Source organism: Girardinichthys multiradiatus, chromosome 13 (genome assembly GCF_021462225.1).
Source record: "Girardinichthys multiradiatus isolate DD_20200921_A chromosome 13, DD_fGirMul_XY1, whole genome shotgun sequence".
Lineage (NCBI taxonomy): Eukaryota > Metazoa > Chordata > Actinopteri > Cyprinodontiformes > Goodeidae > Girardinichthys > Girardinichthys multiradiatus.
This window is the reverse complement of record NC_061806.1, coordinates 39117598-39144073: the sequence shown is the minus strand read 5'-3', so window position 1 is coordinate 39144073 and position 26476 is coordinate 39117598. Positions and strand designations below refer to the sequence as shown.

General features: G+C 39.1%; 1 protein-coding gene across 3 annotated transcripts in view; it reads right to left on the bottom strand.

The window, feature by feature from the left end:
- LOC124879941 (dolichyl-diphosphooligosaccharide--protein glycosyltransferase subunit STT3B) overlaps positions 1 to 26476 on the bottom strand; it is a 195358-nt gene that overhangs the window by 60950 nt on the left and 107932 nt on the right. For all 3 annotated transcript variants that reach the window (XM_047384802.1, XM_047384803.1, XM_047384801.1), the window contains 2 exons: positions 23495 to 23603; positions 1520 to 1807 (listed from right to left, as the gene is read on the bottom strand). In XM_047384802.1, coding sequence (XP_047240758.1) covers positions 1520 to 1807; positions 23495 to 23603 — 397 coding nt within the window. The remainder of the gene's footprint in view (positions 1 to 1519; positions 1808 to 23494; positions 23604 to 26476) is intronic.

Genomic DNA, 26476 nt, shown 5'->3' with positions numbered 1-26476 from the left:
GTTCCAGAGGTCTGGAGCAAGAGCAGAAGAAACTCAGTCTTCTCGAGTCCTAAGAACATCTAAAAGCAACAGGAGCTCTGACCTCAAACATCTTGTGGGAACATGATGTAAAAGCTCTGTTAGATGAGGAAGTGCCAAACTGATTGGAAACATTGGAAGAACATAGTGGTATACAAGTAGAAGCTGATTGGTACTGCAACACTGTGAACATGTGGGAGATTTGTAAATGGAATGACTTTAGGAAACAATGTGGGATAAAAGGAAGATTTCAGAAATATGTCCACTGCGATTTAAATACTCGCGATAGAGAAATTTGTTAATTCTTCTCCAGCGTTCACCTCTAGCCTCGGCAGCAACAGATTTAACTCTGGGCTTTTATAACTGCAATAATAGCAGAAACACAACAAACTCTGTTAGTGAAATCTGTAGCAGTTAGGACTTTCAAAGCATAGTTTTTATGGCAACAAATGTGTACTCTGTTTTCATTCATACAACATTGTGAACATGTTTTATTTCATGTCATATACAGTACTTTCATCCTGTTGATATTGCACAAAAGGGTATTATTTAATGTCAAGAGCAGTATGGTCCTACAGCTAGAGCCGATTACGGTTGTCTTTCAAGTGCTTTAAGAGGAAGCTTAAGCAGAGTTCAAAAGCTATAAGTAAAACTAAACATTTGAACAATGAACTGATCCAGAATTAATGAAAAAACCATTAATGGCTGACAAGGTCAAGTTTAATATCAAGGAAGAGAGGCCTGCTGATCAAACCGTCTGCATAGCCGAGCGTTTAAATTTCACGCAGGCATGTATGATGCTTTCATGAAGATATCTGCAGGGCTTTGAGGCAGCTGCTGATGCAACTGAGAAAGCGGACAAACTTGTGTGAAAAGTGTCTTTCATCTTGAAGAGCTGCAGTGTGGTGTTTTGGTGCAGCTTCTGTAAACAACTGGGTTATATTTTAGCTGGAGGAAGAAAAAAACATTTTGTGGAAATACTTTTCTCAGTTGAGATGAAGGATAAAAAAAATAATATTTTCATAACTAAATAGGATAGAAAAATATTTTACAAGATAAAACTGCTGAACAAGATGAGATATTTAGTTGGTTAAAGCCCAACCAGCTGAGTGAACCTTGTGGATTTATTAAAAGGGAAGTTCATAAGAAATAGCAGCCTACTCCACCTTAATCCGGGTGGATTGTACTCGAAAAGGTCCTCTCATTGTGAACGTGTGTGAAGGTTTTTCTAGTGCAGCTTGTTGTCTTCTGTGAACCACGTGGCCTGCAAAGATCGCTAGCTCTCTTTTCATGGCTGCGGATAAATAATTCAACATCTGAGGCAAGCAAGACCGGAGAGGGGCTACATTCCTGGCTACATGAATCCTGTCTCTTAGGAAAAAAAGACTATACATTTAATATGATGAAACTATTACAAAAACATATTCGAATATTCAATATATTGCCTTTTCGGAAGAACATCATCTATTTTCCATTGAGACAAAGAATTCAGTGCACATACCCAGAGGTAGTAGGTGAACTGCAGAGCAAAGATGGCGATCCCCTCGTTGTCGAAGGAGCCCGCCACCGAGCGAGAGATGTAGCCTGGGACGATGGCGATGAAGCAGGCTGCCAGCAGCCCTGCGCCCTGGTTCCACAGCTCCCGCGTTAGCAGGAAAGTGGAGACGGCCGTCAGGCCGCTGAACACTGGTGCCAGGAACACACACACATCCCGGATGTGCACTGTGATGTGGAGCAGGTTGAGTACATAGTGGATGAGGCCGGCAGTCACCATCAGCCCTGGGTATACCTGAGGGCAGACACAGAGTTTAGAGCGACAGAAAACAGGGCAGCTGAGTTAAACAGGCTGTGTAGGAGAGAACTCACAAGGGAGAAGCAAGGGGCAAAGTTACCTTTAGACATGCATAATAATGTTCCAATATTGTCTACACAGATACTTGTGTAATCATTTATAGTTTATCATACAAAAATCTACCTATTAATTTTTACTTTGCTAACTGAGGGGTAGTTTTAAAAGTAATAACATGTCTGCATATCATGGTCCATATCACTAGTGGCTTATCTGTGGTATAAGCAATAAAACAAGGTGCAATCCTCAGGCTCGTTGCACATAGAGAAAGGCATTCGATTAGGGATTCCAGTTGGACAGGAGCGCAAACTTCTCCATATTGCGCATATAGGCTGGATGTGGTGAGACAAACAGAAGATTTTTCCTCAGGTCGAAGTTTAAATACAAAATGCATATGCTCGGCTTTCTAAGAGATGCATGGTAGTTTAGAGAAGACGAGCAAGAAAGAAGGAGGAAGAAGAGGAAAAAGTGGTAGAAGTCAACTCACAGGGTTTGGTTTACTACATAGTTTAATAATAGTTGCAGCACAACACATGAAAACACAACAGATCCACTACGAATGATCAGTAAAAAGGTCAAGATTGTGTTTTCTGCAGCAGTTATAAGAACAAATGAGGCTGTTTGGAAATATTTCCAGTTACTGAACATGCAACTTCATGGTTTTCATTGTGTTAAAACTAGAAAAGGACTACCAGTGATCTCCCTTATAAAGATATGTCACCGTTTTAAAAATACAGAAAGCCGGACTGATAAACCAACTCTCAGTCAGTGTTATCCACGAGGCGCAGAAGAGTAAAAATGAGAAATTTCTGCACAATAAGTACATAAAACAACTACTATTACTGCTACAGTGGCTTTTTATTCTGTGTATCAAAATCAAAAACACTGCTGCATCCCTCTTGTTTAATTTTCACTGTGATGTGTTTAATCTGTAACATTGCGACTAGATCTACACTGTGTAAAAATAAAGAAGTAAAACATGTTTTATTCCAACTTCATGCTTTATTTTTAGCAGAAGTCCGATTGATTCCTGCTTAGAAAACCATCAAGTCTGCTGTGTTTCATGTTTTTATGTATATACCATGCTGCAGTGGAATTGTGGCATATTTACAGTTGCTATAAATTAAAACCTTCAAACAGTCAATGCCTAGTTGGTTCTGCTTTTTTTTTTTTTTAAACCGCAAATGAGCAGTTTGGTAGCCTTTCAGTTTTTGGAGGCAGCAGCCCTAGTCTTAAAATACAAACCCCAAAGGTGAATATAACAAGTCCGTCCCTGTAGATCTTTTTTTTTTTTGTTTTTTTTTTACAATGATTAAAGAAGAATCTACAATAAGAACCCCAGTTTGTTTATTTCCACACTTCAGCACTACCACGGTTTCACATTTAAAAATGCCTTTGTTTCCATGAACTTTATTGTACTTACAGTATGTATGGAATATGCACATCAAAATGCAAGTATGAGATTTAGAGACTTTGTTACACATTTTTAGCCTTTTAAAATGTTTGAATGACAATGTTCACTTCCATTCTTCAGATATTCAGTGTTGTGGAAAATGTTCAATTTGTGAGACCATTTAATTCTTTTGAGACTCAATTTAGCGGATCAGCAGATCTAATGTGTTAATATCCCACAAACTCACTGATTCAGACCCAGAAAATAGTTCTGCTCTGAATGTGCTCAAAAACAGCCAATACCAAACTAAACATAACATTTCAGTTTAAGTCACTGGTGAATTTGAAGCTTGGTGGGTGCAGGCACAGCTGGTGCTACAGTCTATTTAATCCTCACCTTTCCCTGTAAAAATGAGTTCAGTTGATTTTAAAGATTTGCATATAATACAGCCAAGGATAAAAACATGTCAGAGAAGCTGCAGCTCATAAATGCAAATAAAATTCTGTTTAAACCAAACCATCTGGAGCATTGTTAGAGGTAAGCATCAATGAATTAAAAAAAGATGCGTGTCCTCCGCAGAATGTATAATTATGAGCTCCTCGTGCCAAAGCGAACTGTGGCCCCTGTAGCCGAGGCCGAACGCCACTGTATCGTCTAACCATGAGAGATGATCCAATTAGGGCCCGCTGTAGTGTACTGAAGATGTCAGAAGGAAAAAAAAAAGGTTATGCATAAAAGTAAGTGATCTCTGATGCATATTCAGTGTACCCTCAGTCTATACACGCTTCCTGCTAATAAACTCTTGTCTCTATGTTTCTAATTAGCCTACAAGTTCCAAGCTTCGCCGGTCAATCTGCTTCAATGAAAGTCAACCATTTCTTGCCTCATGGTTCAGAGGATGTGATTCTGTCTATTGGAGCAAATTCCCAAAATTCCAAGAATTAATCTTCCGGATTAATAGCTAGTTTTAAGTCTGTATTGTAACCCAGATGTGCAAAGTGTTACCATTTAAAATAGGGTTGATTTTTTCTGATCAGGTTTGCCCTAAGAAATGTTTTGGTTTTCTAAATGAACAGACATAGCTAACATACAGTGAGCTCTCATTATGAAATTTTCAAAACCTGACAAAAGCCCTTACAAAATATGTATTCCAATTGTCCTCGCAGAGACAAAGAGTGGGTTATCGACTTGACAGCCCTCTGTTGTTACAGGCTGGCACATTAAAGAGGCTTTCCTTTCTTATTTGCAGCGCAGAAAGAAACAGCAACTGACAGCCGTCCTCTGGGGAGAGGAGAGTGGGCCGAGGGAGAAGAGGGAATAAAAGACAAGGCCAACTGGACCGGTCTTTGTAGCGAGGCACTTCACCATCACATTCACGGATATCAAGTCATCTATCCTCCAACTGGTGCAAGCTACCCAAGTGCTTAGAGACGTAATGTTTTCATACACGATTAATGAGGGCTGTCTACATCTTCCATCCTACTTTGAATTAAAACACAGGGCAAGGTAAAGGTTGGAAAAAAGAGGAGAGACTTTGTGGATGGATTAAAAGCTGCAAAATGGTAGGGCAGAGTTGGATACTAGAGATGTCAGCCAATTTCCTTTGTTTCTTTAGGAACTACAAATACCAGCAATCAAAATATTTTTTTAGCCTTCCTGGGGTGAACAATCATTAAGTGTTTATAATGCAAACAAAAGCAACCTCAACCAGGGTGTGTGAGAGAGCGGTTACTGTAAATCATTGCTTTACTTTTTAAATCAGACAAAAAGATTACGGATTTGACATTTTAACTTGTCTTTAGCATCTTATCTTGGCGATTAGCATGTTTAGCATTACTAAAAACAGCAGTGTTTGTTTTAATTCCCTAAAGAAAGATGGTAGACCTTTTTCTGTAAATATGTTCCATTACACACAGAATTGACGGTTCAAAATGATAAAACCATAAAATAACCGTTGAAACACTAAAAGATTGAAGTTGGTGTTGAAAGAGTTTATGAAATAACATTTCTGGGTGTGATACTGACCACAAAAATCTGCTGGAAACCCCAAATTCAGGTATTAAGAATCATGCTGGCGAAAGGTGTAGAAGTTATGGGAAAGGCTCAATACATACTGGACTATAATTCATCATTGATTCTGTGTACATCATTGGTTTAACCATTTCTGAATTATTGTGTGGAAGTATGAGGGAAACACATACAAAAAGCAATAACGCTGGGCGATAAGACAAATTTATCGACCATCAATGATCGGCTGAGCCCTTCCCCGTTCGATTTTTTTAATATCGGTGTTTTGTTATTTTATTAGCCTACGGGTTAAGGCCAAAACATAGACGGGCGTAGCCTGATTGACCTGCAGACATATGCGCAGAGACTCAAAGCGTACGCCTGCCGGACTTGTCCGCGCAAAGCAAAATTTTTTTGACTGCATACGCAGTGCTACGCAAACTGCTCGGCGGGAAAAAGTCTCCACATCGAACTGTTTTATATGTGACACACTGCTCAAAGGAGCCGGTCGTGAGAACGCACTGCGTCTCGTCCACTATCTGCACCGCAATGACAGGTGTATTCCCCTTCTTTGTCGCTAGTCAGGTTTAATGGCCTTTAACACCACCTTGTTTTCTATATGTTTTCCAAAAGCTACACGGCAAATTAGCTCAGCCCCCCCGTCAGTTGACGACATGCCAGAAAGTGTGGGAAATGTAGGAATTTGGCACCAGAATTGTAGGAAACTGGTACGCTCCACTATGAACCTCAAACGTCCGTAGACTGTGGGTGTGGAGTTCACGTGCTCACAGTGTGCCCAACTATGTTCTGCCCTTATGTTTCGTGTTAGGAATAACCTTTATTAATATGCTCATAGCTGTTTTTCCCTTTTATACAATAGTGAAGTATAAGTTCTAATGTTTCCCTTTTGTTACAATAGGATAAGAATGCTCAGACATACAGTACAAGGACAAATGGCCCAAGGATTGTCATAAATGACCTGAAGCTGGGGCACTGCGGTTGATAGTGGAGCAGCCGGTATAACTGGGTTGATTAGAAACCTACAGCACACTTAGATTGTGTAGTAGCGGGTGTCCATACTTAATCTAACAGATGGACACCACAATGGTGACACATAGTCTACTGATAATCACTGAGGGAGTGCTCATCCATTGCATTGGAGTGCCAGATATAAAACTACATGTGACCTTCTATTGGGGCTCTTTGTCATCCTCTAACAGACGGCGACGGTCCAAGACGGGAGCCTCAGCGCTGATCTCTGTAATCATTCCTCTGCCTTAATTTAGATTAAAAGAGCTAAAAGTTAGAAACTGGTTGAGAGTGGTTCCTTTAATAGTCTTTAGATAGAGTGAGTGACTGTTTCCGGGGTTCCAAAGGACCGAAGGGGCTCCGTGGCATCTGACCGCCAACAGGGTGCGGAAGCTCGGAGAAATTGGTGTTCCTGCCCGCGCCCCGGAAGCAGAAACCACTTTTGGATAGGATAGGGTTGCCACGGAAGGCCAACACATCACAGCAGCGGCCGCAAACAGGTAAAGAGATACTTATTAAAAATCTCCAGTGTTTTTCCTGTAAAAACGCTCTGGCTGTGTTGTTAGTTTTGAGTGAGCTGTTTTTGTAATTCTTGTAGGCAGAGAAATGGTTCAGAATAATTGTTGTGTACTCAATAATAAGTGTTAAGACGTGTTAATAAGCGGTGCAATTTTAACGGTGACAGCCCGGGAAGAACAGTACACTCTTCCAAATTTGGGCTAAAATCTAAGGTTGTAGGTTTAAAGTTCCTTTATTGCATGCAAAGGAAGATAGTTTTCCATCGCACACAATATGAAAGCGACCCCCTGAAAGAGGCACGCGAACTCAGTTAGGGTCTGTCGGTCCAGATCGTTCCATAAGAACAGTCTAAAGATACCACCGAGGGGAAGTATTAGGTTTCGATAGCTCCTTGGACTTCTTAAAAGTCCTTAAAGCGGCTTACTTCCTTGTGAGTAAAACATGCAGAGATAGATGCGCCTCCTCGGCATGGTTTAAAGGTCCTGCGGTTCTCGTAAAAAACCCAAAAACGCCGCCGTGAGGGGGTCTTGAGTTTAAATAGGTCTCTAATTTTTCTATAAGAAAATTTTTAAAGCGGCTGGCTCCTTTTTGAATCAACAGCTGTATAAATATAAAAGTATACCATCAAATGGCCAGTATGAATGTGTGTGTGTCTATAACAGTGAGCGAAAGGAAGTGACGGGGGACATATTACACTGACGGACATTGACTGACTACTACATGCTACATGCTAAGCTAACAGGCCCTAGCTCACTGAATAAACTGCGGTGAATAAGCTTTGGTGTCTGAGAGATAACGAAATACGCTGTCATGTGGACCAGGAAACGGTGCTGTACCCCCTGGTTAGCCAGTGTGTTTGAAAGCGTGTGTGAAGTGAGAGAATGACTGAGACGTCACTAGAAAATGAGCTCCCAGCTTGTTCTTTAGGAGCAATGCTTGGAGACAGGGAGGAGAAATATATTAGCAAATTTCAACCACAAAGACGCTTTAACAAGTTAAAACAACAGTTTGATGGAGCTTGTTTGGGTCCCGGAAATAATTGTAGCGTCACCAGAAAAGGGTAAGAAATAATTTTTAACCATTAAGTAACACAAAGTGGTTCCACTCTAAAATGCTATATTTACAGGGTAACCGGACTTTTTTGTGGCCAATGTCTGTCCATTTTGCCTGTCTGTTTTTGTGAAATGAATGTCTGTTTCATGTTGTGTAAAAAGTAGGGTATATGTGGCAGGATACATTTAATTTAAATTGCTTTCTGACATGAAACTAATTGGAATTTTGAGTTTTTAGGTCTGGGGAAGCAGTCCTGGCCATGGACTGCCTGCTTGAAAGGTAAAAACATTTTAGACTATCTGATGCTCTGATCCTCAGCAGTACCATAATAATATTAGGTCAGTTCTTTATGATAACACCAGAAAGGGACAACCTCTCCCCTCAAAACATGATTTTAATAGATGGCTTGACTTTTTCCAGTCAGGTTCAGAATAATCAAATTAGACTCAAATTTATCACAAGATTAAATGCACCTTAACAGAATTACTGGACTGGACTAAATGGAGAAAACTTTAGCTAAATGAAACAAACTTTAGTTACCTGAAATAGATACAAAGTGTAATTAAAAAGGAAACTGTACAGTGTGTTTATAAAACTGGGAAAGACAAACTAAGATTATAAGACATAACATGCCCTTAATTTTTGTGTTCATCAATTTCATTAAGCTTTCTAAACAGATGAGTGAGTTTTTTTTCCACAGGACTCAGTTACAGTTAAATGTAATTGAACCAGATTTTAAAAATGGTATCAATAGTTCAGATTTAATACTTACATTCACAATTAAATGAATACAATACTCTGACCCTTTTTGATGCCTACACTACACATAAAAAGAGACCAATCGAGGTATGGAAAGAGATTAAAATAAGCACTAGAACTAATGAAATTAGCACTTCGCATTATTAGAATAACAACAACTAATAAAAACTACTGACCCCACTCTTAAATATAATAAGGACTTAATGCATTAGAAAATATAGATCGATCTAAATAAAGCTAGATTAGAATAGAACATTCAGAGCCGTTATAATCTTGCTGATGAATACCACAAAAATTGTTATGGAACCAGATGATTTCAAGAGAGCAGCTTTATCATGGCCAAACAGAAACATTTGCAGGGAAGATCCAATGTCCTTCGATCTGATTATGACTTTATTTAACCCTATCATGGCACATATTATGTAAGGAAAGAAATAAAAGGTATAAGTGGCAGCACTGACAACTGATTATTTCAAGGATAATCCCTTGAGATGCACCATCTCATTTTTGACAGGGTCTTTGCAGAACAGAAGATAAAACAATCCAAATAAATATGAAAAAAATCACATAAAAATACCCATAACATTCTCAAGGACACACACTCTCACAAACACAGTCACATACACTTAACATCAAGACACAAAATAAGACATCACATACAGATGCAGAGTTCCTGTGCATATCTCTCAGGATTAAGTCCAGAATAAATTAACCTTTGTTCTTACTGAAAGCAAGAGTAAGATGTTTTACAATAAAGTAAATATGAATAGCAGTGATACAGCTAAGTAACTGAGGCAAACTATTCAAGCTGATGAAGCTTTAAACGGAAATGCAAAACGTCTCATTTTCCTTATTCTTGGTGTAAAACACATAAAGATAACTTATCAGTATTTCTCAGGCCATGTTGTGAATTAAATTGGGTTAAGTACTTCTAAATACATAGTATTTCAAAGTTTGAGGGGATGAAGATTAGTTTCTGTGGCATGGCCACACAAATAACATCTGCGTGTTCTAGGATCGGCAGCACCAGTTGTGGAAAACTCTTTTGCGAACTGGAAGGAAAAAACATTCTCAGAACGATAATGTGACAATTTTAAGGCAACAGGATTCCAAACAATATTAAATTTAGGATTTTAGCTCGACCAGTTAGACTCAGATTTTATCTGACTCCAAAGGATGACTTGTCAAAAACTTTACAACAAATAATTGCAGTGATTAAACTTGGAAAAACTTTCACTCATTTAAGAGTTTCAGCGGGAGGAAAAATGCTGTTAACTTTATATAACTTGAAAAGAATAAATCTACATTGCCTTCTGACAAGATTAAAATTAATGTCCTATCTGTAGCATGCTATCTGTAGCACACAGGCCGGTTTGTGTTCTTTCTATGTTTTAAAGTTAAGATAAACTTTACTTGAAGGATGATTTTAAACAGAACATTGATCATAACGCACCGTCCGCGCTTATGCATTTTAACCCTTTTATTAACCCTGGTATTTTAAAGGTATGTGTTGATTCTGGTGCTAAACTATTAGCTTCTTTGTTAGCTTAACTGCTAACGGTAAGAACACGTGTTTGCTAGCACTAAGACTAGTCAACAGAAAGGTTGTTGGTTTTCAAGCTAGTGAATAATAGTCCCTGAACATCATTTACTAGATTTGATAACTAAGTAAACACCATTTACTAAGTAAGCCCATTTCTCCAGAAAGATTTGGCTCTTTTCCAAAATACCCTTTTTTTTATATTTCTTTAAATATTATTTCAATAAGTAAAGGCAGCTAATTAGACACTGTTGAGAAATGGTCATCCAGAAGGTTGGTTTTATTCAGCAGATCATTATTTAAAACATTATTTCATTAAAATAATATTTGATCTGATCTTGCAATGTGAATGGTTGTCTAAACGTTTGCTGATTATTGTCTAAGTTGGTTATAAGACTAACTTAACTTCATTTCCAGATTTTTCAAGATAATCCTTGGTTCTCAAACATAAACATTGCATGGTAATGTTGCATCACTCTTTTTGGTCAGGATTTCCAATCATCTTTAATCAACTTGTTTATATTGTACATAGCCCATTAGTCTTCATTATTCTTTAATTCTGCTTGGTAGTTTAGTTGGATTGTTTTAGCATAGTAAAGAGTTTGTTGATTGAAATATGTTTGACTTTGAGTTGACTTATTTTTGTTAATAAATTCTTGTATTTTAAGAAATTGTGTGAATTCATTCCATATATGTGCAGAGTTTATGCTGTTCAATAATGTCGGAGCTCGTCTCACACCTTTCTATTTTGTCCTAATACCATCGCCTTACTGGGCTGGTATTCACAGGACAACCCTTAACAGACCGAAATATTATTTGATAAAATATTAAAATATTAATATTAAAATATTAAATATTAAATAATATTCTCAGATTCATATTTACAACACTAATTAATGATCTGATTCCACGTCACGGTGTTCCCCTTTGCATCTGCTCGGACAATGGAAGACACTTCAGCTCAGACTCCTTGAAAAAAGTGGAGGAGTACTTTGAGATCAAACACAGGTTTGGGACAGCTTACCATCCAGCCTCTCAAGGACTTGCTGAGAGAGCTAATCGCGCAATCAAAGAACATTTGGCTAAAGTTTGTGCTGATACAAAAATGAAGTGGCTGGATGTACTGCCCTTAGTGATGTTTTACATCAGATCATCACCCACTGAGCTCACGGGTTTAACTCTCCATGAGCTGCTGACATGAAGAACCATGCCCTGACCTTTTACCTCCTCTCTTCAGTCGGGGTGTGCACCCAGTCTGGATTCACAGAGAGAACAACTGACATGTTAAAAGATTTTAATCTACTGTGAGGCTCTAACCAAAGAACTAACGGGAGAAACAAACTCTGAATGAGGGCAAAACTAAGGTAAGCAGATCATATTGCAGGAAGGTAGAGCCATCCTCCGAAGGAAACCTCAGAGAAATCAGAAAGCACCTGAGGAAGAACATACGAATAGGTTTGATTGGATATCTTTTGACTTAACATTTCATTTCCAGCTAACATCAAAAATGTGCTTGTGGAATTAAATTAATTTATTCCAGTAACCATAAGGTCAAACGGTAAGATTAACTTATCTCTTTGCTTTCAACTAACAAAATACAATTATGTGGAATCTGTTTCATACATGTATGAGTGAGCTGGGTTACTTCTACAGAGGGAACGTGATAAAGAAATTAACAATAAAAATTCTATTTGTTGGGTTAAAGCTTGAAGGAGTATGTCCTGGTAAATTTCACAAAATCAAAAATCACAGAGGAGAAGGATTTCTAAAGTAAAACTGTGAATAATCAACAAACAAATGTTTACTTCTGTGAATGTGGGAAATTGTGGAATAAATTGTATGAAGGGTTAAAGTAGCGTTCAACTATTTAATCAACTAACTTCATGAATAGAAATTATAAATTCCTGTGTGCTTCTGAGTTATTTATTTATAGATGATGTTTGCAACTTAGATTGTAAATTAACTTGATACAAGGCCTTGAACTTTTACTTGCTGCTGAACAGAAATGATTTATGGGGAATAATTGCTTTAATAATTAATAATTGCTATTGACTGGACAGGAAAGATGTGCCCTGGTTACCCTCTCATCCAGGATGCCCTGACACCGATTGGCCTACTCCGTCAGTGGGAACCTTTCAGAAAATGTTTTTGAATTTGATATTTCTGCTAGAATACAAACTGCTTCCTGTTAGAATCGATTCTAATCTTTTAAATGACACCACAGCAAAACAGGAGAGACAGCTGAAGGCTGTGTAAACAGGATGTTGAAATTATTTCTTGTCAAATTAGAATAGCTTTGGATATTATCCTAGCAAAAGAAGAAGGTTGTGTGGTGTTTTTGGAGAGACTTGTTGTTCTTTTATTCCCAACAATTACAGCACCTGATGGATCTCTAACAAAGGCCCTAAATGAATTGCAATCACTATACATTGAATTAAAATCGCACTCAGGAATCGACGAACAATTCACAAAAACGTTTGAGACGTGGTTTAGAAAATGGGGAACCCTACTGGTGAGTATATTCACCTCATTGCCTGTTGTGGTGACCGCAGTTTATGTATGCTGTTGTGCAACATGAATTCGAGCTCTCATTCTCAGGTGTATTGATTGTGCGATTGGTTCCAGTGATACCAGAGGTTTGAGATTACCAGAATATCAAATGGATGTGGTGCCAGAGCACACTGATGTTGTCCACTGAATATTTAAGCACAAGTGATGATGTGGATCTCATGGAACCAAACCAAAGTGCTGGAGAAATTATAATACTGTGCTATGAGGAGAAGGACCAGACAACTGCAATAGATAATTGAACAGGGTTTACGATTCAGGGTCTACAATATACTGACACACATTGTGCTGCTCATTTCCGCTGTGCTTCTAGCTTTTTATTATTTTTGTTGTTTTAAATTTTTCAACAGGGCATTATCATCTATTTGCAATGTTTTAATCATTTAAATTTCAGACACACATCAGCCTAGGTCTGTTCTATGGGAAACAGAGGAGGTGCGCACACTGAGGGGCAGTAGCCGGAGAGATGGTACTCCGTTTGGGGGACGGAGTTACGCAACGGACGGAAGGAACTGCCGCCCATATTCTAGTTTAGGTCCATATGCACTAGACACATTGATGTGAGGTGGGTTTTTCCCACCTCAACAGGGGAATTGTTATGGATGTATGATTCTGTGGCCTTTTCTTATTATCTCTTTGCTGCCTTAGTTAAATATATCTGCCCTTGTTGCTTATCTGCCACACCACTCACTGCTACAGCTTACACAACATCCTTAGGTGCATGACTACAACCATGGGCTTCATGGACTCAGGGGGTCCGAGAGTGACAACCGCCTGTCAGATGCCGATGGTTAAGGGGTGGGGCCCCTCAAATCAAGGGTGTAAGAAAGAGGGGGCCGTGATCAGGCTCACTGGATTGACAGAGGATAACCCATAAGTGAAAAGGAGGGGCCGCCATCTGAGCCGATATCCTTTACAGTGATTTCTGTGACTTAATGAATAATGTTGATATTATAGGAATCAGAATATTTGATTTGATGGTATGAATGCTGTATCAGATAAGTTAATGACAGATTGATTAAGTGGCATTAGTTAAGCACATGTCACGAATGAAAGTATTAAGAGAATCTCGCAGGTTATTTTTAGTTATGTGTTCACCTTTCCATAGGTTGATTTTTAGGACATGTGTTAAGTAATAAATGGAGGCTGCTTTAAAGTAAAAGGTTTTTAATTGTGCTAAACAAGTACATTGTTTCTGATTATGATGAAATATCTTTGACGAAGATCCATTTGATTAAGCCACTATGTGGACTGCTTTAATGATAATAGTAATTGATAATTACCTACAATTGGGCGTAATCTGCCCGGTATGAGCATATGATTTTATATTATATATATATATATTTATATTATTTTATATTTCCATTTTAAGACTAACCTTTTCAGGTAGCTGAACCTGCCAAAATACGCTTGGGGATGGATGTCGCTCAGGGGGCAGAGAAGACAGACGAAGACAATCAACTCTTAGGGTCTACATTAACTGATTCACATGATGTTAGACAGAATTTTCTGCTGTGCTTCAGGCTGTTGTCCTTTCTCTCTCTTTTCTCTAAATCATACACATACAGGTTTGATGGGGTTAGACTTGTCTCCACTAGCTGTATCAACTGTTGCATAGACACAACCAGGGATCGGAGAGATGGCGTTCCTCCTTGGGGGGGGGGGAACCACGTGACAGCTGGAAGGAGATTCCCTGGTCATATATAGGTTTAACACACATACAGGGTTGAATGATTGTTTCGGGGGGTGGGTACCCAGTTGCAGGTGGTCCACTACCCAGTGCCTAGGGGGTTAACTGATCTAAATTAGTGAGGTGCCTTTAAATGACACCTCATCGGGGGGTTGTTAGGAATAACCTTTATTAATATGACTCATAGCTGTTTTTCCCTTTTATACAATAGTGAAGTAAAGTATAAGTCCCGTTTCCCTTTTGTTACAATAGGATAAGAATGCTCATAGACATACAGTACAAGGACAAATGGCCTGAGGTTTGTCATAAATGACCTGAAGCTGGGGCACTGGGTTTGATAGTGGAGCAGCCGGTATAACTGGGTTGATTAGAAACCTACAGCACACTTAGATTAAGGATGGACACCCACTACAACACAATCTACCAGATAGACACCACAATGGTGACACAGTCTCCTGATAATCACTGAGGGAGGGCACATCCATTGCATTGGAGAACCAGATATAAAACTACATGTGACCTTCTATCGAGGCTTTTCGTCATCCTCTAACAGACGGCGACGGTCCGAGACGGGAGCCTCAGCGCTGATCTCTGTAATCATTCCTCTACCTTAATTTAGATTAAAAGAGCTAAAAGATAGAAGCTGTTTGAGAGCCGTTCCGTTAATAGTCTTTAGATAGAGTGAGTGACTGTTTCCGGGGTTCCAAAGGACCGGAGGGGCTCCGTGACGTCTGACCGCCAACAGGGTGCGGTAGCTTGGACATTCTTAATAGCACTCTATGTCTGCACAAGCGGCACACCACTTTAGTTGCATCCTGTGGTTTACCTTATTCATCCAGTTTAAGCCAAAGTAATCCCAAATAGGTGACGTTTGTATTTTTTGGAAACTAGCGTCTCTGTTTTTTTGGACATTTGTGTACAAAATTGGCAAATCAGTCACAAAAAAGTCCAAACACTACCTGTGCTAAAATGTCACAGATCGTTATTTGTTGGATTGATTAATTACAGTTGGAAAAATTTACATATCACCCAACCTTAAAATTTAAAGCATGGGGCAAATTACTTCCAGGCAATATTCCAAGAATGTTTTCTGACAAAGATGGGAGTTACAATCTGACAGGAGATCTCAACTTTCAGAAACATTGTGCTTGTACCACAAAGACGAGCATGTGTGCATCTGTGTGGGGTGGATCTATGGAAAAGGCTGAATGATGAACAAAGTACAATTAAATAAAATATACATTCTTGGGGAGTACATGGTGTAAAATAATTCACCAGGGAGAACTACTGCATGTATATTGTCTTTTTAAATAGTGGCAATAATTATGGACTTGTACTGTAAATAAATAAGACCTGAAAAGTTGTTAATTTGAATTAAAAAACATACACATTTTACTTCTACCTACTTTTCAGACATCTTATTTTGTATGTTTGTGGACAAGTTTTTTTTTGTATATACGGTCAAAATAATCAAAAAACAAACATATAGCCTTTCTGTTATCTGCTGAAAGTCATACTCTCTTCCAGCCTGAATGAACTCTGGACATGCGTTTATATATCACAGATTATACAGTTTGCTTCCTACAAGCTTCCTCTGACTTTATGAGGTGCTGAATTACATCATGGTAACAGATGTCAGGCAGGGAAAGAGGAAAATCTTCAGACCAGTTCACTAGCCAATTTCACAGTACATTACTGGAGAAAAGGACAGAAGATATGAGAGATTAACATCGAACATTGTTGGAGAGAAAAATGGGGGTACGGATTTTGACTAACTTAACTAAAGTTTTGATGGCAAATACCGTTAACTGCATTATGGTTAGGACTGAGGAAAAACCCAGCTCTCATCTGCACTCCTTGATGTTTTAAAAGCACAGGCTTGATGCAAATGAGAGCTCTCACACAATCATTTTATGAGTTTGAAAGCAGTGTGGGAGGTGAGGTAAATTTCATGTCTCTGAAGCATGGTTATGTTCAAAAAATGATTCGTCTCAGTCATGCAAACAAAGCTGGATTTTCCACATTAACCTACAAAACCAAGTGGCTTCCTGTAACTCCTGCAGCTGCCATCAGGGTGTCTGTGTTCGTAGTTTGAGACATTTTTAGCTCAAACAATGTCTGGCCTTTGCTTCATTTCATTGGACTTAAAAAGTGATCCTTTTGATCTGGGAAATGAAAATGTCTTTAATTAAACTGGTTTGTTTTGTGCTTATTTGGTTTAGATGCAAAATATGACAGGTTACATGCAGCTCCAACTCAATCTAACTTTTGTTAAGCTTCAGCTTTCATGATTCTTTAGTTCTATATTATGGCTCTGCTACATCCTTGTGAACCACCCCTGGATGCTGTACAAATTTGCCTAAATTTGCATGTTTCACAGAGATATTTGCATTTAGTTTGACCAAATGCCTGGCATCAAAATGCCTGTAGTCTCAGTATGGCAAAATGCCACGTGCCATCTGGCATTGAGCGTCTGCCAAGTCAACTAGGAGTTCTAGAAGACCTTTTCATATTCAGACGTTTTTGACACTCAAAGACCTCACAGGTTTTGTTATAGTATGCAGGAACGAATACATGCACCTAAACTTGTTAAAACACCTGAAAAAGCAGCTCAATAAATGAAAAATGCTCCTTTTCACAGTGAATGACATGAATGAAAACCATTTCAGACCAGAAAAAAAACAAAAAACAACAAAGTCAAGTCTTTTTGCACCACAACTGCTGGCAAGATGAAACTTACTTTTACAAATCAGTCAAAGTACTTTTAAAAGGTTTGTAGGGTGTATTCACACTTGCCACTTTTGGTCAGTTTTAAACGGACCAGAGTTCATTTCCCTCTTTGGTCCGGACCTTTTGTGCAGGTGTGAATACACTCAAGCAAACCCTGGTCCGGACCAAACAACAGGACCGAGACACACTTTTTGAGGTGGTCTTGGTCCGCTTCCAAACGGACTCTGGTGCGGTTCGCTTATGGTCTGAATACAAACCAGCTCCGATCCGAACCGACTGCAGAAAAAGTACGTCTCTTTGGACTTAACAAGCCACCGTAGCCGGTAGTAAAGCTGTACGTTATACTCAATCATACCTGGCCAGCTGATTGTTGCAACACCGGGCACGCAGACCACAGCGTCTTCTTCGGCATTCAGCACGCATTCTCCAACGTTGTTCCAAACTTATAAATAGAACGTCTCAAAATCTGTGTTGACTGAGCTGCTCTTCACCCTCACAATAATATTACAGCTGTAATAATGGCACAAATATGCAGAACAGAGTTTCTGCACGTCGTACATCTACAGCTGTTTTCCTAAATTTCCGGGTCTGTGCTGTGCCCCGCCCCTGTCATTTCTGTCCAATGGGAGCAATGGCTTTGTTTACAAGTAATAGTTCCCACGCAATACTTTTGCTTTCGCTCGCTAAAGTTGTTAATCACCTTGAGAACGCTGCGCATTTTGGAACAGCAGCACAGATGACAAACTGCTCACAAAACAAACTGATATGGCATTGATATGGTTTATGTATCATATGCTGGTTCACATTCGGTCAACAAAGCGATTAAATGCTTAGGATAAGAAGAACCGTTCAAATCCCTATAAAAACAAAAGTGACGTGCAAAAAAAGTACACATCATGCAGCAGTAATAAGCAAATAAAGTGTCACAGATGTGGTTTCGGGCAGTATTATTGTCCAGAGTTCAGCAGTTTGACAGCTTGTGGATAATAACTGTCTTTAAGTCTGATTGAAGATCATTTTATTTAAGGCCGATTTCAAAATGAAACTCAATAAATCTCAAAACGGGTGTAGTGTTTGTTCCATTTTTGCAGTTATCTGGTTTGGAAACTCTCCCACAAAGTATTGCGAGATAACACAAAGACTATTGCGTGAGAACGCAAATGTATTGCGAGGGGACACAAAAGAAAATAATTTCCCCATGTCCCCTCGCGGGCTCCGTAGAAGGCAAACCACACCAAACCAAAAAAAATAGTCCGCTTTTGCTCCAGACCAAAGGACTTTAGTGACCTCAGCCAGCGGTGCCGCAGGTGACAGACACTGAGTATCAGAAAATATTTTATTCGTTTGTACATTTTATGTTACTATTTTTTTTTTTTTTAGAAAATGTACAATTTGGGTTTTAGACGTTACGAGGACTAGCTCTGTATTTAGGTTGACAAAGATTGGGCCAGTAACACTGGATTGTGAGAAATCCTCTGTTGAGGGACATCAGTGAATACGGACCTAAACAAAGTCCTGCTCCTGGAGATCAGTGCTGGCCAGAGACAAGTAGGACCTGGTTGCCCATATTTTACAACCAGCACTTTACTCCAGATATTTTAGACTGTGGAACTGCACCTTGGTTGTTTCTTTTTTAACCAACGCTGCAATCCGGTTGTGGCTAATCAACTTTGCATGTAGCTAAAGGAATATGGTGACAATTAGCCACAGTGGCTAATACAGTTTGGAGCGAGAGAGAGAACCCTGCTTATATAACTGGCAACGTATGAAGTCATCAGAACATACAACCCAAAACCCTCGCTGCCGGAGTCTGATCATGACGGTGCACAACGGTTCCGTTCAAACCTATCGTTTTGAGAACCATCATTGCTTCTGATAAAATAATCCACAGATTAAGTTCGGTGACTTCTTCTGTCATTGTCACATTCAGTTTGTAGCAGAGGCGCCACCTGGTGTCCTTTGCTGCCGAGACGAGGTCCCCTTTAAATTTGGTGCGACAAAATATAAGTTTGATTCACTTTTCATAATTGCTGAGCTCATCTTATAAATTATACAAACTTGATTTTAGCTCATTTTGAGCTCAGGTTAAGTTTGGTTTAGTTTATTTACTATAACTCTGATGCTCTAGTTGCCAGGACAGCACCCTAAAAAAATATTAATGCAAATATTTATCAAGTATTTTATTATTTTACTGCACTTTAAAGCTACTGTGTTTTCTAGCAAAATCATGGCAGATAGTCCAGTATTGGATCAGGTTAGATTAATATTGGCAAACCCCAATTATTCTGAGATTAGTGACAGGCTAAGTAAAAGACACATCCTCGTCTAAACAAACAATACACTAAAAATATCAGTTTAACTGCTGAAAGTCATTTTAAGAGCAACAATAATAATGAGTGATAAATGATCCAACAGATAAGAGCAAGAGTTGTCTTCTAAGCTGTAAACTCCAGGTCTGAATCAATGAAAGCTCTCATATGTCACAGAGAAGGAAAATATTATTCACACTAAACTAAATGTGTGCAGAGATCAGTCCAGCAAAAACTAATCTGCTTCACATGAATAATGTGTGAGTTACTTAGCAATCCTTTCTTAGAAGAAATTAGATATAACTGTGCAGAGTGCAGACGGGGCCGGTGGTTTAATTTGAGCAAAAGGAAAAGACTGTCTGCAAATACCATGAAAATTAAGTTTGGACTAAACATGTTCTAATTCTAATTACCTGTCTAATCAAGAGTTTCAGTTGGAGCCCTGTGGAAACTAAGACCTAAACCAAGTAGCCATGAACTGTAACAGAACCAATAAATCCATTATTAGATGGTTTTGCATATGCAATTGCCAGCAGTTGATTATAACACCTCACAACAAATGAGGACAATTTGGATTCCAGTTCTTTGAGCTTCTCAGACAATATGGGAGAACATCAGTATACTTTCATCACCGTTACATCACCGTAACTATAGTCAAGTCAAGTTTATTTATGTCGCGATTTTCAGCAACAAGGCACTCAAGGCGCTGTACATAAGGAAAAACATTACAATGATACAGAAAAATCAAACAACAGAGGTAATTAAAAATATAAAGAGAATAAATGATGAATAAGAAAATGAAAGGAAAATTGGACTGAAAAATTAACTAATAATGTTTAGAGGGCCCAGTCAAACAAATAAGTTTTTAATCTTGATTTAAAGCAACTTATGGTTTCAAAGCTTTTACAGTTTTCTGGGAGTTTATTCCAGATTAGTGGAGCTTAAGAACTAAAAGCTGCTTCTCCATGTTTAGTTCTGGTTCTGGTTCTGCAGAGTAGATTTGAGCCAGAAGACCTGAGAGGTCTGGGTGGTTGATCCACTGATAACAAGTCAGTAATGTATTTTGGTGCTAAGCCATTCAGTGATTTATAGACTAACAGAAGTATTTTAAAGTCTATTCTCTGAGCTACAGGGAGCCAGTTTAGGGACTTTAGAACCGGGCTGATGTGCTCCATTTTCTTAGTTCTAGTGAGGACGCGGGCAGCAGCGTTCTGGATCAACTGCAGCTGTCTGATCGACTTTTTAGGCAGACCTGTGAAGACACCGTTGCAGTAATCAATTCTACTAAAGATGAACGCATGAATTAGTTTTTCAAGGTCCTGCTGAGACATTAGTCCTTTAACTATATCTGATTGTTGCACAGTAACACCAGCTCAGTGATGCACACCATTAACATTCCTCACCATCCTCTGTGAAATGAATCAGGAGAGTCAGGTAACAAGGCTCCACCTCATTGTTCGAGCTGGACTCGGTGTTGGCAACACCTTAGGAAACGTTTTTACATTTATCTTGCACTGAGTACTTTAGATTATGAACTGCTGCTGCATCATTAAGGAGTGCAATTAGAGCTCAAGAGTGTAACCCCGCTGCGCCCATGAAACGTGGTGAAGGAGGTGGCGTTGTAATAGGTGGAGGGAGATGGATAAACCTGAGGTATTCAACGCAGATGAGCCTCGCAGGTTGCTGAGCTGGTGTCTGCAGAGGAAATCCAGAGAAGATGGAAAGTATAAACAACAAAAGACAAAAATGTGTTTGATCAGCACCCTGGATTCATAAAAGGGTGACTGTTTCACCACAGTAACTGTTGCTGGTAATCAGAGAAGCCAAGGGGAATCTCAAGTTAATTCATCGCAGCTGGATCGTGACTTCAATTTATGATGCCTGGAAGCAGCTTATTCAGCTCCATGGTATCCAAGAACTGCACCCGGAGAACCACTGATATATTTCTCTATTATGCACAGAGACTAACGTGTCTTTAAGCCAGCTGGAATACATTGACTATGAAAAGAAAAACTGTTTTCCCTTCACTGTCCAACATTAAATCAAACCAAACATTTCTTGCTTTAGACCGGACTGACAAAATTATTTCCATTTCCTGAATATCAGCTTGAAATCATTTTGTTTCTAATCACTTTCTTCATATTCAGAAGTTTCCATACATTTCCTTTGTATTTAGTAGAATTACGCTTTTCAATGAATGACTTGTGTGAAACGTTTTGGGTTTCACAAACATGTCAGGAGAGGACACAATTCTCTGTGAATAATGACTCACTTACAAACATCAGCCAGAATCTTCACACGGTCTTTTTGCTTTTGTTTGGAGGTTGATTGAGACATTTTACACTAATACATGTTCCTCTCGAGGATACTGAACCCGTCTCCTCCTTGGCTGGAAATTCCCAAGGTGTTTATCCTTGCATAGAAATGTTTTAACAGCTGATTGTGGCGCCTTCAGCCATTTGGAAAGTGTAACCCAGGATGAACCGGACTCTTCCTGATATATTGGTTCATTTCTTTTAATTTTGCATCGGCGTCACACAAGGAAGCGGTTTGTTTGAGATGATGCCTGACAATGCATCCATATGGGTTTTTCCAGTAAACTCAAACCTCGTTTTTATTCCAGCATTTAGCATACAGAAATAATTTTGTTGTTCCTAAGCAGGAAAGGGTCAGTCTGCTATAATAACACAAACTGAGAAAAAATGTTATATGCCTTTATAGAGCATATGTAAACATCTGTTTTCAAATGTCATTATGTTTAAATTCGATTACATACCAACGTGATAGTAGAAGCTGAGTGTAAGAACGTCTTCTGAACACCTACAATGACTGCTGTTCAGTTCTGTGAAAACCACAACTATTTGACAAGCCCGACTGCTCTGGTTTTTAGCAATACAACTTCAAGCCTTTCGAAGAAATTCGCAGCAGTATTTGTACTTTTCACTCAATACCTGGATGTCTGAAGGCATTTTCACGAGCAGCTTGTCACACAGAAAAAACATTAGCTTTTTCCCCCCGTTGCCTCTGAGAAGTAAAAAAATAACAAAACACCATTTGGCCTGGTTAAATGGTGTTTTTGCACGAACAAAAAGCTCCCCAAAGAGCACTTAGGTAAAAACATAATATCTCTACATAGTTTGCTGTGTATCAATAAAAATAGTTTAGGTAATTTCACAAGGACAAAAGAAGCAGCGGCTGGCTAATAAAACTGAGTAGAGCAAATAAACTCTCTGAAAGCCCTGCTCTTAAGAAATCAGAAAATATTACAGGAAAGAGAGGCAACAATTTTCAGCTGATCCATTTACCGAATGTCATGTTGCAACTAATAGCCGTCTGCTGGTGCCACAATCCAATCCTAACCATTTTAACCTGAGTTATAGATGCATCTAAAGAAAAACAAAAAGCGATAAATTGTTTTCTCCAGCAGACTCAAACTAAAGTCTGATTTTCAGGGCATTATGACTAACAAAAGACTACATTGTTTCAGTTCAGCTAATTGTAAAATACTTTTAAAAGAATCTTTAAAAAGCCTAAACAATGTAAGACTTGTTGGAGGCTGAATATAAAGGAAAAAAGGATATCAGACATTTGACTTTTTCAACTTCAAAGTCAAAGAAAAATAGTTTTTGTATTTAAATATTCCTGGCATAGAACGTGTCAGCTGGTGGGTGGCAGGAAGGAAGGGAAGGAAAGGAAGGAAAGGAAGGAAGGAAAATACTGAAGTCAAATGAACCCTGGCTATACAAACACATTTGACATCGACAGAAATATTGTAGTACCTTTTGTAGGGCAGGGAAAACTTTATGACCCTTACATGTGGAATCTGGTCTACTCTTTTCAAAGATCTCAGTCCTACTTTGTCTGCTCTTACATAAAAAAAGCACATTTGAGCCAACTTTCAACAGCCTGACACATTCAGAGCAAAAAAACCACTTTATGGGCATTGTTAAATGCAGCTATGGACGCGATAAACATATGAAGAAAAGCCAAGTTTTACAGCATGATTGATTTGCTTCAAAGAGACACTCACTGTTCCACCAACAATCCTGCCCAGGGGGTACCAGGCCCTCTCATCAAACCAGTTGAGGAACTCATAGAAGCCATTGGTGGTGAGATGGTGTGTTGATCTGTAGTTGAACCTGAAGAAACACAATAAAAAGAAGAAGACAGATGGTTCATTATAATGGCAAATGAAGCTGACACACTGCGTTAGGATCAATTCATCTTAGAAAGACATGCAAGTAAAAAATGAATAAATAAAAATGAAGGACTTTAGAGAACAGATTATTTTATTCACAGATTTTAAGAAGGATCTGAGGAATATTAAGCTACTTTGACTTGTTGGATCTGAGATGAAAAAGTTCTCCATTCACAATGTGAGCCTTTGTGGTGATGCCAACAGCTCTAAGGTCAGGCTTTGGTTTATAAAAACGGTTCTACTCATTCTGTCACGTCTTAAAAAAAGCCTGCTGACTGTACATGAAATTTAAATCCCAAGTACTGGTATGTGCAGAGGTTAAACAAACCAAACATGCCTAGAGTTTCCCCTAATTTAATCAGCACCCGGGAATAAATATGCGGAATCCCATTTAAAAGAGGACCTAATTCAAACTGTAGCTGAGCACAGGCGAGGGGGTTGGAACGCTGTCAAACAGCCGAGAGAAAGAGCTGACAGTCCTCAGAAAACTGCTGCCGAGGAGAATGGAGGAACTCCATATTGAGCTCTCAGAGGCAGCTTCTCCACCCAACAGCTAATTAACCCGGGATGCATTATGGTTCAAGCACAGGCTCAAACGAATGGTGCAAATACTCCAGGTGCTAGGCAGAGAAGTCAGCTAAAGGCCAATTACCTGGGAGGTGTACAACAGAGCGAGCATGATAACCTTGTCTGGGAATAAAAAGCTGTTATAAACCAAAGAAATTCTTTGATTCATATTTCATCAAGTGAGGCAGTGTTATTTAATCATCCCATGAGGTAACGTTGTGCTGAGTAGATCAAGGTACTGCTAATCTCTGCAAAGTCCTGACAGTATTTAATCTTAGGAAGCTTAGTTTATATGATTCTGTCAAACTGAAGAATGCACGCCCACATTTCATTTATGGTTCCTTGCACAAGTTTTCACATTTTGCCACACTGCAACCAAGAGAGTGATAGATGTTTTTTTTACAAATAAAAGTCTGAAAAGTTTAGATTTATTTATTCCACCCTCCACCCCCTGCTGAGTTAGCACTTTACAGGACCCCCTGGGGTGTCTCTAACAGCTTAGCACATCTACAGACAGACAGGAATCTTTGCCCATTCTTCTGGACCTATGCTTTGATCCAAACCACTCCATCGCAGCTGCCCTCTGATGAAGAAAACCATCCCCACAGCATGATGCTACCACCGCTATGTTTCACAGTGGGGATAGACTTGGCTGGACATTCAAATTGGCGCCGACTTTTAATGCCTTTGGTGTAACGTGGTAATGACACATGATGTATCGACAGTTAATGGCTTTTTGTACACTGTAGCTAACAAAAAAAGAAAAAATACACACCAAGTTAAATATTGCTTTACCATGAATCCCTTTTCAAAACAAAGCAGCACATTCTAAACACCTCTGTTGTTCCAGCATTGCACCCTATTTAGCTGCGCCCATCTTCGCATCAACTCTCTGCTGAAGAAAAGCATCTCCATACTATGACGCCATCATGATGTTTCACGGTGGGCATGATCAAGGGGATGTGAAGTTCTAGTTTGTTACCCACCGCATTTTATGCAACCAAAAAGTTACATTTTTGTCTCAACTGACCAGAGCACCTTCTCACACATGTCAGCTGTGTCCCCCTAAAAAGTTACCATATTTTCCCGACTATAGTGTGCACCCTATAAGCTATAAGCCGCACCCACAAAGTTTTTGTTTTTTTAAATGGAAATGTACATATGTAAGCCGCATCAGGCTAAAAGCCGCTGATATCGACTGAACTGATTACATAGTTTAACTGAGCATAACTGAACTGATTAGTTTCCGAATGGTGCCTGTAGCATAAAAGTAAAAGTGCTGATCAAACAAATCAGCTCCATTTCCTTCCTGTACTGCCAGATCGATGGCCTTCAACTTAAATGAACTTGTTTGTGTGGTTTCCATGATGAGCGGGTATGGGTTTGAAAAAAAAAAATCTCCATCGTGCCTGCTGCTTTCATGTGCTAAATGAAAATTAGCGCTTTCTTTTTCTTTGATTTCCAATTTTGACTTCCCACCCGTCTCGTTTTTTTCACTTTCTGCTAAAGCACCCGCTGGCAGGTGAAGTAAAATCCAAAGAAAAGCCGCACAGTTGAAAGCATGGGAAAAGAAGTAGCGGCTTATAGTCGGGAAAATACGGTAAATTTTTTATTTAGAAAAAAGAAAGAATTAGAGACTTCTAAAGTAAAAATATGTGAACATAACCCCTCAGCTGCACCACAATTTACAACTTAAAATACAGGTAATAATGAAATCTAATACAATTTAGCTTTCTCCATCAACATGTATGCTCATGCAGGTAATCTTACAAGATTTTAAACGTATGAGTGTGATCACTATGCATGGGGCTTGTTGTTTAGACACTGCGGCTGGAATCAACCCTAGAATGTAAGAAAGGGTAAAACTGAGTCAGCCCGGTGTGAGAGCTCTTCCGCAGAGACGCTCTGAAGGTAGATGGAACTGGTCAGGCACTTCAGCCTCACTGTACAGCAATTGTCAGTTCAGCGAGGCACAGACAAAGCAAATTCAAAGAAAGATCTCTAAAGAGATAACTCTGCACACTGCCAAGGAAAATCCACGAAACCCATTTTCCATTGAACTCATGGACAGGCGAACAGATCATTTCATCCATGCCCTTATCAAGTCGATGGGACGAATAATGTAGCTCTGCCGGGCACATTAGCAATTTAATGCATAGCTACCTATGTGGTTTCAGGCCACAAAGCCTTTGATGACTAGCAGCTTCTCTTAGTGCCAGCAAAGATAAGCAACAAACACCCCTAACA